General features: G+C 45.3%; 1 protein-coding gene across 2 annotated transcripts in view; it reads left to right on the top strand.

The window, feature by feature from the left end:
* Window positions 1–18,030, top strand: part of LOC115108418 (breast cancer anti-estrogen resistance protein 3 homolog) — a 113,011-nt gene that overhangs the window by 50,050 nt on the left and 44,931 nt on the right. For both annotated transcript variants that reach the window (XM_065009050.1, XM_029632707.2), the window contains one exon: window positions 1,034–1,076. In XM_065009050.1, coding sequence (XP_064865122.1) covers window positions 1,034–1,076 — 43 coding nt within the window. The remainder of the gene's footprint in view (window positions 1–1,033; window positions 1,077–18,030) is intronic.

Raw genomic sequence — 18,030 nt, 5'->3', positions numbered from 1 at the left:
CCTCGTAGTGAGTAGATGAGACGCGGTCGTACAGCAGCTAAATGGAGAAAGATCTGTTTAAGAGCTAGTGGCCGGTGCTGAACTTCTTGGGAAGGATTTTTCAGATTGTTATACTCTCAACCGTATTTCCTGCTGCGTTCCCGCCTTTCTCTGAAAGTAGGGAGGAAAGAAAAGACCAAGGGCCATCACAGCAGTTCGGTGAGTTATTTTTAGATTGTAATTTTACACTAAATCCTTTGGTTTAGATACTAACTCGCTTATTCAACATTTTGAATGGATTAAGGGGCAACTTGAAATTCCACTGTTTTTGTTTCCTACTCCACGAAGGCTCTTAAAAGAGATGTTTGTGTTTTTTCCCTTTACAACCCCTATGGGAAAAGTGGTGAAAGGCTCAAGGAATTACTCCCCCTCTTGTCTGACTGTAAGACCCCTGCATCAAGGGCTTGGTCAACTTCTCTAACCCCCCCCCCCCCCCCCCCTGAAAAAACTCATTTGAGATGAGAGACAGAGGCAGAACTCAAAATAAACAGAATTTTTCGCAGAGATCTGGGAATGCATCCACACTTCCTCAGGGATTTGAAAATAACTAATCTTAGTTTAATGATGTTATGTCCTCTCAAAATGCATTTCTGACATCTGAAGTGATACTGAGAATTTTGGGAGGACTAGCCCTGCTAATGATACGGCATTTTAAACCCCCTTTTTTTCCTCTGATGTAAGAGACAGGGCAGATGTGGGGGTGTCTCTTACCCCTCTGTGAATTTGCCAGTGGGGTCAGAAAAAGGGGACACGTGTAGCTGTGACTTGTGTGGGGGCTGGGTGAGTAGACTAAAGAGTGGGGGTGCAGTGGAGGGGTGGAGAGGAGGGAAGGCAGTGTCTGAGCATGCCACTCCTGTCAGAGAGGAGGTAGACCCACAGTCAGCAGGCAGGATAGCAGAAGCAGACGCATCACAGCACAGGGAGGGAGTGGAGGGGACCAGAAGCTGCCATTAGGAATGTGTTCACTCAACAGAACTCTGTCTCTGTTCCCCAGGGACCCCAGCAGCAGCATGGACCCCACCCTGGAGTACGTCAAGGTAGGAACCCACTCAACCCACTTACCTATTCCACTGCTGCTTGAGACACAGGGCCCAACAGGCATCACTAGTGTTTAGTTACTTCTGATTGAGAAGAGGTCAGAAAGATTGAGGGTTGGTTCAATTATCGCTAATCTGAATTGTATTTTAGTCAGGACAGGCAAGACCAGTCCAGTCTTACAGGTTTACGTTTCTATTTCCTTTCAGTGTCAGTAAAACTGTAGTACATACTGTAAGCTTATGTAGTTCAGCTTTTGGAATTTGATATAACACTAATTCCTCTGGGATATCTGATATAGATTAGGCTTGTTTTGTAACTGTGAGGTCAGTGAAATAGGGCAGGAATGCTAGTAGCTTCCAGGGACCTCTCTTTCGGAACATTGACACATGATGTTGATCTGACATAGAGGATATGGAGTCTCAGTTAATTTTTTCCGGTATTTTAAAGGATATAGGACGAAATATATATTAATAGACAGTAAATATATACACATGGAGAAGACATGAGAGTACATGATGTGTTTACTGTATGTGTGGGTGTTCCTGTGTTTGACCTTTAGAAGGTCTGATGACTATTCCTTTGACTACAGTGTTTCATCTCATTTCGGTTCATAAAGTTTAGCTGTGCGACAGTGTCCTCTACAAGCTTGGTTTCCTGTGTAGATATAGTCTTGTATACCCACTTAATGGCAGAGAGAGGGGTGGGTTTGTTTGAAACGGGGTGAATATCCAGACGTAGTCCTCATGAGCCCTGAACTATTATCCCAACGCCACTGGACAACAGCAGGCAAACAGGAGACTGTGACTCACTAGATTTGTCTGTTTCGTGTCAGAAGGAGCCACACTGTAACCCATCTGCATTTAAAGGGCTGAGTAACGTCTTCAGGGGACTAACGTCTCTTTGGTTAAAAAGTTGCAGATACCACTTGAGGTAGAAAGGAGTCGCTCTTAGATGTAAATGATGTGGAACAATGTTCAATTTCCTCCAAGTAGACTTTTTAGCGATCTAGTGCTCTAAATAGTTGATGTATGGTACACGTTTAATAGCTGATTAACTGATGTCTCTACCTATACTTCCTCTTTACGTAAGGTTGATGTGTACACAAATCATTCTACTCTCTCTAAGGCTGGAGGCTATCAAAAAGCCTCATAAGGAAAAGGATGAGTGAGGGGAGGAAATGTCCTCTATCTAATACACTAATCCAATTTCTCTCCAGGCTACGAGGCACTTAGTCTCAGAAGTACAGCAATGCATCAAACAAATCATATTTCCCATTACCTACCTTCACCTGTGTCCCTGTACACTGTGATTGGGCTTGAGTGATGACTGAGGCCTGTGTGTTCTGATACCACACTACCATCACTCTCACACACCTGCCATCTCTCTCACACATGCTCATTCACCCACTCCTTCACTTTTTCCTTCACCCACTTTCTCAGCCTGTCGCTCTTTCCCTGGCCTGCTTGCCTCACGGAATAGGATGCTCTCAGGCCAGTGTGAAAAGCAAACCCAGTGGTTCCTCACATGCAGTTCAGGAGAGCAAACCAAAACAGCTCTCCCCTCAGAAGCCATGGCAGCCTGTCATCAACACACAGCTACTTCACTATCTCACTAGGGCAGTAGGTAGTCCTAATCACCACTCTGCTAATTCACTATCTCACTAGGGCAGTAGGTAGCCCTAACCACCACTCTGCTACTTCACTATCTCACTAGGGCAGTAGGTAGCCCTAACCACCACTCTGCTACTTCACTATCTCACTAGGGCAGTAGGTAGTCTTAACCACCACTCTGCTACTTCACTATCTCACAAGGGCAGTAGGTAGTCCTAACCACCACTCTGCTACTTCACTATCTCACTAGGGCAGTAGGTAGCCCTAACCACCACTCTGCTACTTCACTATCTCACTAGGGCAGTAGGTAGCCCTAACCACCACTCTGCTACAGTGGCTTGCGAAAGTATTCACCCCCATTGGCATTTTTCCTATTTTGTTGCCGTATAACCTGGAATTAAAATAGATTTTTGGGGGGTTTGTATCATTTGATTTACACAACATGCCTGCCACTTTTAAGATGCAAAATATGTTTTAATTGTGAAACAAACAAGAAATAATTCACCCCCCAAATACTTTGTAGAGCCACCTTTTGCAGCAAATACAGTTGCAAGTCTCTTGGGGTATGTCTTTATAAGCTTGGCACATCTATCCATTGGGATTTTTGCCCATTCTTCAGGGCAAAACTGCCTCCGCTCCTTCAAGTTGGGTGGGTTCCGCTGGTGTACAGCAATCTTTAAGTCATACCACAGATTCTCAATTGGATTGAGGTCTGGGCTTTGACTAGGCCATTCCAATACATTTAACCATTTTCATTTAAACTGCTCGTGTATTGTTTTAGCAGTTTGCTTAGGGTCATTGTCCTGCTGGAAGGTGAACCTCCGTCCCAGTCTCAAATCTCTGGAAGACTGAAACAGGTTACCCTCAAGAATTTCCCTGTATTTAGCGCCATCCATCATTCCTTCAATTCTGACTAGTTTCCCAGTCCCTGCTGATGAAAATGGTGTTCTCTGGGTGATTAGAGGTTTTGGGTTTGCACCAGTCATAGCGTTTTCATTGATGGCCAAAAAGCAACATTTTTGTCTCATCTGACCACAGTACCTCCTTCCATTTGTTTGGGTAGTCTCCCACATGCCTTTTGGCAGATACTCCAATCTCCGCTGTAGACCTTTGCAGCTCCTTCAGGGTTATCTTTGGTCTCTTTGTTGCTTCTCTGATTAATGCCCTCCTAGCCTGGTCTGTGAATTTTGGTAGGCGGACCTCTCTTGCCAGGTTTGTTGTGGTGTCATATTCTTTTCATTTTTTAAATAATGGATTTAATGGTGCTCCGTGGGATGTTCAAAGTTTCAGATATTTTTTTATAACCCAAGCCTGATCTGTACTTCTCCACAACTTTGTCCCTGACCTGTTTGGAGAGCTCCTTGGTCTTCATGGTGCCACTTGCTTGGTGGTGCCCCTTGCTTAGTGGTGTTGCAGATTCTGGGGCCTTTCAGAACAGGTGTATATATACTGAGATCATGTGACAGATCATGTGACACTTAGATTGCACACAGGTGGACTTTATTTAACTAATTATGTGACTTCTGAAGGTAATTGGTTGCACCAGATCTTATTTAGGGGCTTCATAGGAAAGTGGTGAATACATATACACGCACCACTTCTCTGTTTAAAAAAATATAGAATTTAAACAAGTTATTTTTTACATTTCACTTCACCAATTTGGACTATTTTGTGTATGTCCATTACACGAAATCCCCCCCCCCCCCCCCAAATCCATTTAAATTACAGGTTGGAATTCAACAAAATAGGAAAAATGCCAAGGCACTGTACTTCACTATCTCACTAGGATAGTAGGTAGTCCTAACCACCCCTCAGGGCACTGGCTCAATATGCCTTAGAATGAGAAGAAAAAAGAAACACACAGTTCAGACTGTCACTTGATTGTCACGTACCCTCTCCTGCTTTCAAATATGAATTCTCTCACTTCCATCTCCAATCATTTATTCATGCCTGCTTCCCAGCCGAAACAGTTCGGAACAGTTTGTGCATATATTATGACAACATTTTGTGACGTTTTTGTTAGTTTTGGTCTTCGGCAACGGTTTTTCGGCTGTTCGTGCACACAAACGTTTTCTCTCGCTGCAAATCTACACCCATTTATCAGTGATTGGTCAACAATAGGGATTCTTCAGTAAAGTGTTTGTTGTCATTCAATGAGAAACAAAACGTTTTCATGCACAACAGAAATATTGCACCTAACATCTTAGTTAGATGTAAAATTGTGAGACTAAGATCTCCTCGTCAAAAATAATGACAGATTTATTTTCGATATTGAGTAAGTATATATATTTATTTTTTTACCTTTATTTAACTAGGCAAGCCAGTTAAGAACAAATTCTTATTTTCAATGATGGCCTAGGAACAGTGGGTTAACTGCCTGTTCAGGGGCAGAACGACAGATTTGTAACTTGTCAGCTCGGGGGTTTGAACTTTCAACCTTCCGGTTACTAGTCCAATGCTCTAACCTCTTGGCTACCCTGCCGCCCCGGCTATGGCATTTCAAGATGGACAAACAGTACTATTGCTGTGTTTTTCTCGTTTTTTAAGTAAAGGACTTTTAAGGGAGAATGCGGACACACTTGTTCGGTTCGCCTAGCTGAACTCGGCTAGGGACCAGCCGAACCAAAGCATGTGGAAGGCTTTATTCAGTCACCTCAACATGTTGGAACAGGCAACTGCATGAACTACATCTTCCCTCATTACTAATTGTAATGTTGGAGAGAGCCACCTGCCTTGTCTGACTCAGCTTGATGAGTTGTTGTTGATACCAGGTCAGACAGTGTTATATGAGGAAACATCACAAACGCTGTGACATCAGAGCCCTGTCCTCACCTCAGCTCACCTCAGAAGGATTAGACAGATGAGAGTGCAACTGAGATCATGCAGGGCCTCATTCTTAGGCAAGAGTCATCTGTGCCCTTTATCCTCTCCACAATGAACCTAGCTATACGCACACACACAAGCACACGTCTGCATGCACACACAAACTCCGAGGTGAGTTTCACCAGATTCAGGATGGTAGATAGTGTAGAGTGGTGTTTAACCAACACTAGAGAGGCCTGACGCAGCACAGCCCGCCTCACACCGCCTCATCCCACTGTGTGCTATACTGGGTAGTCACAGTGCAGGAAGATTTCCATATAGGAAAGCCCGGAGGATGGCAGGGCTACAGCAGATTGGAGCACCTCTCCAATTGTTTTGATGGGAGATTAATCTGCTGTGTGTGGGGCCTTCACTGCTGAACTGTACTGTCTGACCCAGGCCTTACATAACACCCATGATACTGTATCCACTGTTACTGTAAGCTTCACACAGCCCGTCAACACAGCCCATCCAGGTGGGTTTGTTTTTCCACAGCCAGGCCTTAAATTAATATGCTATTGAAGAAACAATGAATGTTTGCCACACATGAACAGGAAACATCATAGGCTGAAGTGCTAAAGTCCTTTCCTGTGGGTAGGGGGCCTGTGTGTGAACAGGAAGCTGGTCAGAGTAATGTGTAACAGTATAACTTTAGACCGTCCCCTCGCCCATACCCGGGCGCGAACCAGGGACCCTCTGCACACATCAACAACAGTCACCCACGTCGTTACCCATCGCTCCACAAAAGCCGCGGCGCTTGCAGAGCAAGGGGAACTACTACTTCAAGGTCTCAGAGCAAGTGACGTCACCGATTGAAACGCTATTTAGCGCGAACACCGCTAACTAGCTAGCCATTTCACATCCGTTACAAATGCCCAATGGCCACAATCCTACTGCAACCAACCACTGGGATAGTGGTTTAGATGGGTGTACTGGAGAGACAACAGATAAACCAGGGCTGGTCTGAGAATGACTGGATGTAGCCACAGTGTGGGTGGAAACTGTTGCGTGTGAAAGTCTTGTTGTTTGGCCTCTGATTTGACATGGCTACAATCTTCAAAGCCAATCTAGAAGGCGGGAGAGGGGAAATTGTTCAAGAAGGACTCAACGCCTAAAATACCCTCTTTTTCTGGGTGGAGCCCAACTTCTCCCTCTGGGAGAATGTGGTGTTTATGAGAAAAGGGTTTTAAATCATGGTTATGTAATGAGCCTCACATTGATTAGAGTGAGACTAACTGTCAGAGTGATACAGTCACAAAGACAACATGGTGGCAGATGAGGATAGAGACCAGGATGAGAGACACCTGCTACTCCAGTAGACTCCTCAGTGAAACACTAGAGTGTAGAAGAGAGACTGATAGAGAGTGAGATAGAGAGAGAAGAATGGAAAGAGACAGCACAAGAGAGAAAGAGTAGAGAAAGAAGAAGAGAGAGGAGGAACAGGAGGACAACAAAGACAGGATGGAGAACATCAGGCCTAGTGGATTGTCTGGTTAAAAGTTTGGTGAAAAAAATAAGAAATCCCCTTGGTTGAGGACTTTTTTTTAAATCCCATCAATTTTCCACGTTGATTCAACGTCATCAGATTGAATTTAGGGGTTGAAATGATGTGGAAACAACGTTGATGCAACTGTTTTTTGCCCAGTGGTAGCTAACCGCTCATGAAAGAGTTTTAAAGGGAACAATGGCTCTCTATGCCACATGAGAGATCTGCAGCCCTCGCTTAACACCAGATGAAGACCCTTTGGCCCTCCATGTGGCCTGCACAGCACAGCACAGCATAGCCTGCAGAAATACACACACAGAAATACACACACAGAAATAAATACACTCTATTTGTGGCAGGCAGGGTGAGAGCTGGGTTAGAGAGATACAAAAATTGCCAGAACTACAGAGACATTATACGTTTGGATTTATGACAATACTTCTAAATAGGAACAGGACAGCGGATAGCTTCTCTGGACCTTTCATCTGTAGGATGAGGTCGTTCAGAAAATTGCTGCAGATTACGAGTTGCTCATCTCACCCAACTCTCCAAGCCCCACTCATACATAATGTACATGGTGTGGCTAGAATATGCAGTACAGGTACCAGTGACCCCCTCAGGACAGTTATCTTCTCTACCTCAGTTGTCCTTCATCTCTCCCTGTTGTTCCTATCTACAGTATCCATTGTACCTGTTTCCTAGACGAGTTAGAACTGCGGTATGCCCTTCAGCAGGGTCATAGTCCACAATCTACTCTACCACACGGAAGAGAAATGGCACTCTCTAGTGGTTTGACTTAAGAACTACAGTATCATTTATGCAGCCGAACAGCTGAACAGACATGAACATCCACTGATAATACTAGTAAATCTCTTGCTAATCTGTTGTTATCCTATTCTTTTCAGGAGTTGAATTAAAAGACGTGCCAATATGCTTTCCATATTGTATTTTTATTATCCATTGTAGTTTTCCAAGTCTAAAAGGACAGACATCACACACTGTTCCTAGATCTTTTATCTAGAAATGACCAAGAGAAAAAACATGATGTTATATGTGATATATCAATGCAGCACACGTGGCACTGGTCAATTATGCTCTGTGGCTCTGTGCCAGCATTAGTGTTGTGTGTCTCACGTTTCATCATCAGTGTTGTCATCATCAGTGTCACACTGTGTAGAGAGGAAGCCAGCCTGCCTTACCTAATGTATTTTTCTACATTTTATGAGCGATTTGGGTGCAGCAGAATGGAACCCAGCATTTCTTAATGGCTCTTGGGTAATTACACCCCCCCAGGTAGTGGCCCTCCTGGCCCTTTCCCTATCCCACTGCCGTTACCCCAACTGAGTTGGTGTTTGAGTTTTTGTTCTAAAGGTGTTGCAATAGGTTTGTTAATGGTGAAAGCAGAGGCTGCGTTTAGACAGGCAGCCCAATTCTGAACTGCTTTTTTTTTTTTTACACTAATCTGTCTTTTTTTTACACTAATCGGTCTTTTGACCGATCACATCAGATCAAAAGACCAATTAGTGAGAAAAAAATATCAGAATGCAGCCAGAGAGGCCCACTTAACAGATTATTCACTTTGCATAGTTTAAGATTGGCCAGTTTATAAGTGCAGATTGCTCCCCTTTTTAAGAAAGCACCTGCAAATAGCTGAGCTGTGCATTGCAGACATTCATTCTCACAACTTTGCATCGTTAGTCAGCCAGTTCTCTCTCTCCCTCTCCTATAGTTTAATCGTATCTCTGATTCATAGGGCTGAAGCAAGCCAGTCCTGTGAGGCTGTATTTGCTGAAGTAAAGCAGATTTCTAACATGGCTTTTTTCCACCTTCCTGTAACAGGTCGTAAGTTTCCTTGAAGTTACAGTATTTCAACTGACAAGTGAATTAAGGAGGATTTTACACACACAATAGGATGTCTGCTGATGTCATGGTATTGGAGGACCAAGAGAAAGAGCTAAACAGCCCATCATCATCCATCCAACCAAACATTCCCGGAACAGCTGAGAGCCCAACATGATGCTAATGAAATGGGGATGGAAATTCCTGTAGTTGTTGGAGTGCTTGGTATTCCACTCTGTTGGCATTACTGGGGAGACGGACAAAAAGTGGTCGTGTGTGGCTCAGTTGGTAAGAGTGGTAGCAACACCAAGGTCATGGGTTCAATCCCTTCAGGGATCACACATACATCATGTGATGTACAATGTGTGAAAATGATGTAAAATGATGCATGCACTGCACTGTAAGAAACGTGGATAAAAGTGCCTGCGAAGTGGCATTGCTTTGAACTCCAACCATCTCTCCACAGCCAGGAGTGCTGACTGAAGTTAAGTGGCCTTAGCATTAAGAGACACAGAGAGATACAGCGCTGACCCCAGTGAATAGTTATCCGGCCACTCATCTCTCCTGTTCCCCCACTCGGTCCACATCTGAATGCTCTACATTCTTCTCAATGGTTGTTCCGAGAGACAAATACAGACTAATGCTTAGATTGAATCAGATCAAGCGTTAACCAGCGATAGCCCACACCCACATAGTTTATGTTTTGGCGGTGTGAGAGGTGTAACTACTTCGGAGCTGTCAAAACAGTGAGCAGATGCTCTTGATCATTGTCACGAAGCCACAACAGTCCCATTTGCGTTAGAAGTTCAGAACAGGAAAGTTTAGGCCTTATAGAAATAATTGACACTCAAATTTTAAATCACTGAGCGAAATAATGAGGATTTCGATCAGCCTAATCAAGGTGTAGATTACATCTCACATTCTAGGGTTCAAACTTGTAAAGAATGCTGCATGGGATTTCTCTTAATGTGACTCTGTGCAGCCAATGGCAATGTCCGCTTTAGGTGTAATACCAGGATTTGACAGCTCTAAAGCAGTTCCACCTCAGACACCGCGAAACAACTTCTATGTGGAGGATAAAACAGATCTGATTGAATAGAGCTTTCAGAAACCAGATTATTTCATTATTCGTCTCTTCAACAACACAGGTTATGTCCGACCTGACTGATTTAAAGCTTAGTTTTATATCACTTTTATTCTCAACTGCAGATATTTTCACCTATTTGACCTGGATTTTGTTGCATTACACACATCTGTCTTCCTTTGTAGAGGGTTTCCTATTTTTCTGAGATGAACAGAACAGATGCATCTTTTAATTTAAAACAAACCAAAATACCTCCACAGTTTAAAACACCAGTATGTTAAAAGAGCAGAAGAGGCTCATAGAATGTGTGTGGTGATGGTGTGTTAATCAGAGCAGCACTGTTGGTAGGGGGCTTCAGAAAAACACACAGCAGCTTCTCTCTTTCACTCTCTCTCTCTGATGGTGTGTTAATCAGAGCAGCACTGTTGGTAGGGGGCTTCAGATAAACACACAGCAGCTTCTCTCTTTCACTCTCTCTGATGGTGTGTTAATCAGAGCAGCACTGTTGGTAGGGGGCTTCAGAAAAACACACAGCAGCTTCTCTCTTTCACTCTCTCTCTCTGATGGTGTGTTAATCAGAGCAGCACTGTTGGTAGGGGGCTTCAGAAAAACACACAGCAGCTTCTCTCTTTCACTCTCTCTCTCTGATGGTGTGTTAATCAGAGCAGCACTGTTGGTAGGGGCTTCAGAAAAACACACAGCAGCTTCTCTCTTTCACTCTCTCTCTCTGATGGTGTTAATCAGAGCAGCACTGTTGGTAGGGGCTTCAGAAAAAACACACAGCAGCTTCTCTCTTTCACTCTCTCTCTCTGATGGTGTGTTAATCAGAGCAGCACTGTTGGTAGGGGGCTTCAGAAAAACACACATCAGCTTCTCTCTTTCACTCTCTCTCTCTGATGGTGTGTTAATCAGAGCAGCACTGTTGGTAGGGGGCTTCAGAAAAACACACAGCAGCTTCTCTCTTTCACTCTCTTTCTCTGATGGTGTGTTAATCAGAGCAGCACTGTTGGTAGGGGGCTTCAGAAAAACACAGCAGCAGCTTCTCTCTGATGGTGTGTTAATCACTCTCTCTCTCTGATGGTGTGTTAATCAGAGCAGCACTGTTGGTAGGGGGCTTCAGAAAAACACACAGCAGCTTCTCTCTTTCACTCTCTCTGATGGTGTGTTAATCAGAGCAGCACTGTTGGTAGGGGGCTTCAGAAAAACACACAGCAGCTTCTCTCTTTCACTCTCTCTCTCTGATGGTGTGTTAATCAGAGCAGCACTGTTGGTAGGGGGCTTCAGAAAAACACACAGCAGCGTCTCTCTTTCACTCTCTCTCTCAGATGGTGTGTTAATCAGAGCAGCACTGTTGGTAGGGGGCTTCAGAAAAACACACAGCAGCTTCTCTCTTTCACTCTCTCTCTGATGGTGTGTTAATCAGAGCAGCACTGTTGGTAGGGGGCTTCAGAAAAACACACAGCAGCTTCTCTCTTTCACTCTCTCTCTCTCTGATGGTGTGTTAATCAGAGCAGCACTGTTGGTAGGGGGCTTCAGAAAAACACACAGCAGCTTCTCTCTTTCACTCTCTCTCTCTGATGGTGTGTTAATCAGAGCAGCACTGTTGGTAGGGGCTTCAGAAAACACACAGCAGCTTCTCTCTTTCACTCTCTCTCTCTGATGGTGTGTTAATCAGAGCAGCACTGTTGGTAGGGGGCTTCAGAAAAACACACAGCAGCTTCTCTCTTTCACTCTCTCTCTGATGGTGTGTTAATCAGAGCAGCACTGTTGGTAGGGGCTTCAGAAAAACACACAGCAGCTTCTCTCTTTCACTCTCTCTCTGATGGTGTGTTAATCAGAGCAGCACTGTTGGTAGGGGGCTTCAGAAAAACACACAGCAGCTTCTCTCTTTCACTCTCTCTCTCTGATGGTGTGTTAATCAGAGCAGCACTGTTGGTAGGGGCTTCAGAAAAACACACAGCAGCTTCTCTCTTTCACTCTCTCTGATGGTGTGTTAATCAGAGCAGCACTGTTGGTAGGGGCTTCAGAAAAACACACAGCAGCTTCTCTCTTTCACTCTCTCTGATGGTGTGTTAATCAGAGCAGCACTGTTGGTAGGGGCTTCAGAAAAACACACAGCAGCTTCTCTCTTTCACTCTCTCTCTCTGATGGTGTGTTAATCAGAGCAGCACTGTTGGTAGGGGCTTCAGAAAACACACAGCAGCTTCTCTCTTTCACTCTCTCTCTCTGATGGTGTGTTAATCAGAGCAGCACTGTTGGTAGGGGCTTCAGAAAAACACACAGCAGCTTCTCTCTTTCACTCTCTCTCTCTGATGGTGTGTTAATCAGAGCAGCACTGTTGGTAGGGGCTTCAGAAAAACACACAGCAGCTTCTCTCTTTCACTCTCTCTCTCTGATGGTGTGTTAATCAGAGCAGCACTGTTGGTAGGGGGCTTCAGAAAAACACACAGCAGCTTCTCTCTTTCACTCTCTCTCTCTGATGGTGTGTTAATCAGAGCAGCACTGTTGGTAGGGGGCTTCAGAAAAACACACAGCAGCTTCTCTCTTTCACTCTCTCTCTCTGATGGTGTGTTAATCAGAGCAGCACTGTTGGTAGGGGGCTTCAGAAAAACACACAGCAGCTTCTCTCTTTCACTCTCTCTCTCTGATGGTGTGTTAATCAGAGCAGCACTGTTGGTAGGGGGCTTCAGAAAAACACACAGCAGCTTCTCTCTTTCACTCTCTCTCTCTGATGGTGTGTTAATCAGAGCAGCACTGTTGGTAGGGGGCTTCAAACACACAGGCTTCAGAAAAACACACAGCAGCTTCTCTCTTTCACTCTCTCTCTGATGGTGTGTTAATCAGAGCAGCACTGTTGGTAGGGGCTTCAGAAAAACACACAGCAGCTTCTCTCTTTCACTCTCTCTCTCTGATGGTGTGTTAATCAGAGCAGCACTGTTGGTAGGGGGCTTCAGAAAAACACACAGCAGCTTCTCTCTTTCACTCTCTCTCTCTGATGGTGTGTTAATCAGAGCAGCACTGTTGGTAGGGGGCTTCAGAAAAACACACAGCAGCTTCTCTCTTTCACTCTCTCTCTCTGATGGTGTGTTAATCAGAGCAGCACTGTTGGTAGGGGCAGCTTCAGAAAACACACAGCAGCTTCTCTCTTTCACTCTCTCTCTCTGATGGTGTGTTAATCAGAGCAGCACTGTTGGTAGGGGGCTTCAGAAAAACACACAGCAGCTTCTCTCTTTCACTCTCTCTCTGATGGTGTGTTAATCAGAGCAGCACTGTTGGTAGTGTTAATCAGAGCAGCACTTAGGGGCAGGGGCTTCAGAAAAACACACAGCAGCTTCTCTCTTTCACTCTCTCTCTGATGGTGTGTTAATCAGAGCAGCACTGTTGGTAGGGGGGCTTCAGAAAAACACACAGCTTCAGAAAACACACATCAGCTTCTCTCTTTCACTCTCTCTCTGATGGTGTGTTAATCAGAGCAGCACTGTTGGTAGGGGGCTTCAGAAAAACACACAGCAGCTTCTCTCTTTCACTCTCTCTCTCTGATGGTGTGTTAATCAGAGCAGCACTGTTGGTAGGGGCTTCAGAAAAACACACAGCAGCTTCTCTCTTTCACTCTCTCTCTGATGGTGTGTTAATCAGAGCAGCACTGTTGGTAGGGGCTTCAGAAAACACACAGCAGCTTCTCTCTTTCACTCTCTCTCTCTGATGGTGTGTTAATCAGAGCAGCACTGTTGGTAGGGGGCTTCAGAAAAACACACAGCAGCTTCTCTCTTTCACTCTCTCTCTCTGATGGTGTGTTAATCAGAGCAGCACTGTTGGTAGGGGGCTTCAGAAAAACACACAGCAGCTTCTCTCTTTCACTCTCTCTGATGGTGTGTTAATCAGAGCAGCACTGTTGGTAGGGGGCTTCAGAAAAACACACAGCAGCTTCTCTCTTTCACTCTCTCTCTCTGATGGTGTGTTAATCAGAGCAGCACTGTTGGTAGGGGGCTTCAGAAAACACACAGCAGCTTCTCTCTTTCACTCTCTCTCTCTGATGGTGTGTTAATCAGAGCAGCACTGTTGGTAGGGGGCTTCAGAAAAACACACAGCAGCGTCTCTCTTTCACTCTCTCTCTCAGATGGTGTGTTAATCAGAGCAGCACTGTTGGTAGGGGGCTTCAGAAAAACACACAGCAGCTTCTCTCTTTCACTCTCTCTCTCTGATGGTGTGTTAATCAGAGCAGCACTGTTGGTAGGGGCTTCAGAAAAACACACAGCAGCTTCTCTCTTTCACTCTCTCTCTCTGATGGTGTGTTAATCAGAGCAGCACTGTTGGTAGGGGGCTTCAGAAAAACACACAGCAGCTTCTCTCTTTCACTCTCTCTCTGATGGTGTGTTAATCAGAGCAGCACTGTTGGTAGGGGGCTTCAGAAAAACACACAGCAGCTTCTCTCTTTCACTCTCTCTCTCTGATGGTGTGTTAATCAGAGCAGCACTGTTGGTAGGGGGCTTCAGAAAAACACACAGCAGCTTCTCTCTTTCACTCTCTCTCTCTGATGGTGTGTTAATCAGAGCAGCACTGTTGGTAGGGGCTTCAGAAAAACACACAGCAGCTTCTCTCTTTCACTCTCTCTCTCTGATGGTGTGTTAATCAGAGCAGCACTGTTGGTAGGGGCTTCAGAAAAACACAGCAGCTTCTCTCTTTCACTCTCTCTCTCTGATGGTGTGTTAATCAGAGCAGCACTGTTGGTAGGGGGCTTCAGAAAAACACACAGCAGCTTCTCTCTTTCACTCTCTCTCTCTGATGGTGTGTTAATCAGAGCAGCACTGTTGGTGTAGGGGGCTTCAGAAAAACACACAGCAGCTTCTCTCTTTCACTCTCTCTCTCTGATGGTGTGTTAATCAGAGCAGCACTGTTGGTAGGGGCTTCAGAAAAACACACAGCAGCTTCTCTCTTTCACTCTCTCTCTGATGGTGTGTTAATCAGAGCAGCACTGTTGGTAGGGGGCTTCAGAAAAACACACAGCAGCTTCTCTCTTTCACTCTCTCTCTCTGATGGTGTGTTAATCAGAGCAGCACTGTTGGTAGGGGCTTCAGAAAAACACACAGCAGCTTCTCTCTTTCACTCTCTCTCTCTGATGGTGTGTTAATCAGAGCAGCACTGTTGGTAGGGGGCTTCAGAAAAACACACAGCAGCTTCTCTCTTTCACTCACTCTCTCTGATGGTGTGTTAATCAGAGCAGCACTGTTGGTAGGGGCTTCAGAAAAACACACAGCAGCTTCTCTCTTTCACTCTCTCTCTGATGGTGTGTTAATCAGAGCAGCACTGTTGGTAGGGGCTTCAGAAAAACACACAGCAGCTTCTCTCTTTCACTCTCTCTCTCTGATGGTGTGTTAATCAGAGCAGCACTGTTGGTAGGGGCTTCAGAAAAACACACAGCAGCTTCTCTCTTTCACTCTCTCTCTCTGATGGTGTGTTAATCAGAGCAGCACTGTTGGTAGGGGGCTTCAGAAAAACACACAGCAGGTGTGTTAATCTTCTCTCTTTCACTTTCACTCTCTCTCTCTGATGGTGTGTTAATCAGAGCAGCACTGTTGGTAGGGGGCTTCAGAAAAACACACAGCAGCTTCTCTCTTTCACTCTCTCTCTGATGGTGTGTTAATCAGAGCAGCACTGTTGGTAGGGGGCTTCAGAAAAACACACAGCAGCTTCTCTCTTTCACTCTCTCTCTCTGATGGTGTGTTAATCAGAGCAGCACTGTTGGTAGGGGCTTCAGAAAAACACACAGCAGCTTCTCTCTTTCACTCTCTCTCTCTGATGGTGTGTTAATCAGAGCAGCACTGTTGGTAGGGGGCTTCAGAAAAACACACAGCAGCTTCTCTCTTTCACTCTCTCTCTCTGATGGTGTGTTAATCAGAGCAGCACTGTTGGTAGGGGGCTTCAGAAAAACACACAGCAGCTTCTCTCTTTCACTCTCTCTCTCTGATGGTGTGTTAATCAGAGCAGCACTGTTGGTAGGGGCTTCAGAAAAACACACAGCAGCTTCTCTCTTTCACTCTCTCTCTCACTCTGATGGTGTGTTAATCAGAGCAGCACTGTTGGTAGGGGGCTTCAGAAAAACACACAGCAGCTTCTCTCTTTCACTCTCTCTCTCTGATGGTGTGTTAATCAGAGCAGCACTGTTGGTAGGGGGCTTCAGAAAAACACACAGCAGCTTCTCTCTTTCACTCTCTCTCTCTGATGGTGTGTTAATCAGAGCAGCACTGTTGGTAGGGGCTTCAGAAAAACACACAGCAGCTTCTCTCTTTCACTCTCTCTCTGATGGTGTGTTAATCAGAGCAGCACTGTTGGTAGGGGGCTTCAGAAAAACACACAGCAGCTTCTCTCTTTCACTCTCTCTCTCTGATGGTGTGTTAATCAGAGCAGCACTGTTGGTAGGGGCTTCAGAAAACACACAGCAGCTTCTCTCTTTCACTCTCTCTGATGGTGTGTTAATCAGAGCAGCACTGTTGGTAGGGGCTTCAGAAAAACACACAGCAGCTTCTCTCTTTCACTCTCTCTCTGATGGTGTGTTAATCAGAGCAGCACTGTTGGTAGGGGCTTCAGAAAACACACAGCAGCTTCTCTCTTTCACTCTCTCTCTCTGATGGTGTGTTAATCAGAGCAGCACTGTTGGTAGGGGGCTTCAGAAAAACACACAGCAGCTTCTCTCTTTCACTCTCTCTCTGATGGTGTGTTAATCAGAGCAGCACTGTTGGTAGGGGGCTTCAGAAAAACACACAGCAGCTTCTCTCTTTCACTCTCTCTCTCTGATGGTGTGTTAATCAGAGCAGCACTGTTGGTAGGGGGCTTCAGAAAAACACACAGCAGCTTCTCTCTTTCACTCTCTCTCTCTGATGGTGTGTTAATCAGAGCAGCACTGTTGGTAGGGGCTTCAGAAAAACACACAGCAGCTTCTCTCTTTCACTCTCTCTCTCTGATGGTGTGTTAATCAGAGCAGCACTGTTGGTAGGGGGCTTCAGAAAAACACACAGCAGCTTCTCTCTTTCACTCTCTCTCTCTGATGGTGTGTTAATCAGAGCAGCACTGTTGGTAGGGGCTTCAGAAAACACACAGCAGCTTCTCTCTTTCACTCTCTCTCTCTGATGGTGTGTTAATCAGAGCAGCACTGTTGGTAGGGGGCTTCAGAAAAACACACAGCAGCTTCTCTCTTTCACTCTCTCTCTCTGATGGTGTGTTAATCAGAGCAGCACTGTTGGTAGGGGGCTTCAGAAAAACACACAGCAGCTTCTCTCTTTCACTCTCTCTCTGATGGTGTGTTAATCAGAGCAGCACTGTTGGTAGGGGGCTTCAGAAAAACACACAGCAGCTTCTCTCTTTCACTCTCTCTCTGATGGTGTGTTAATCAGAGCAGCACTGTTGGTAGGGGGCTTCAGAAAAACACACAGCAGCTTCTCTCTTTCACTCTCTCTCTCTGATGGTGTGTTAATCAGAGCAGCACTGTTGGTAGGGGGCTTCAGAAAAACACACAGCAGCTTCTCTCTTTCACTCTCTCTCTCTGATGGTGTGTTAATCAGAGCAGCACTGTTGGTAGGGGGCTTCAGAAAAACACACAGCAGCTTCTCTCTTTCACTCTCTCTCTCTGATGGTGTGTTAATCAGAGCAGCACTGTTGGTAGGGGCTTCAGAAAAACACACAGCAGCTTCTCTCTTTCACTCTCTCTCTCTGATGGTGTGTTAATCAGAGCAGCACTGTTGGTAGGGGGCTTCAGAAAAACACACAGCAGCTTCTCTCTTTCACTCTCTCTCTCTGATGGTGTGTTAATCAGAGCAGCACTGTTGGTAGGGGGCTTCAGAAAAACACACAGCAGCTTCTCTCTTTCACTCTCTCTGATGGTGTGTTAATCAGAGCAGCACTGTTGGTAGGGGGCTTCAGAAAAACACACAGCAGCTTCTCTCTTTCACTCTCTCTCTGATGGTGTGTTAATCAGAGCAGCACTGTTGGTAGGGGCTTCAGAAAACACACAGCAGCTTCTCTCTTTCACTCTCTCTCTCTGATGGTGTGTTAATCAGAGCAGCACTGTTGGTAGGGGG

The sequence above is a fragment of the Oncorhynchus nerka genome, linkage group LG24 (genome assembly GCF_034236695.1).
Source record: "Oncorhynchus nerka isolate Pitt River linkage group LG24, Oner_Uvic_2.0, whole genome shotgun sequence".
NCBI lineage: Eukaryota > Metazoa > Chordata > Actinopteri > Salmoniformes > Salmonidae > Oncorhynchus > Oncorhynchus nerka.
Note: the sequence above shows the minus strand (reverse complement) of the source record. Positions and strands in the feature narration are given on the sequence as shown.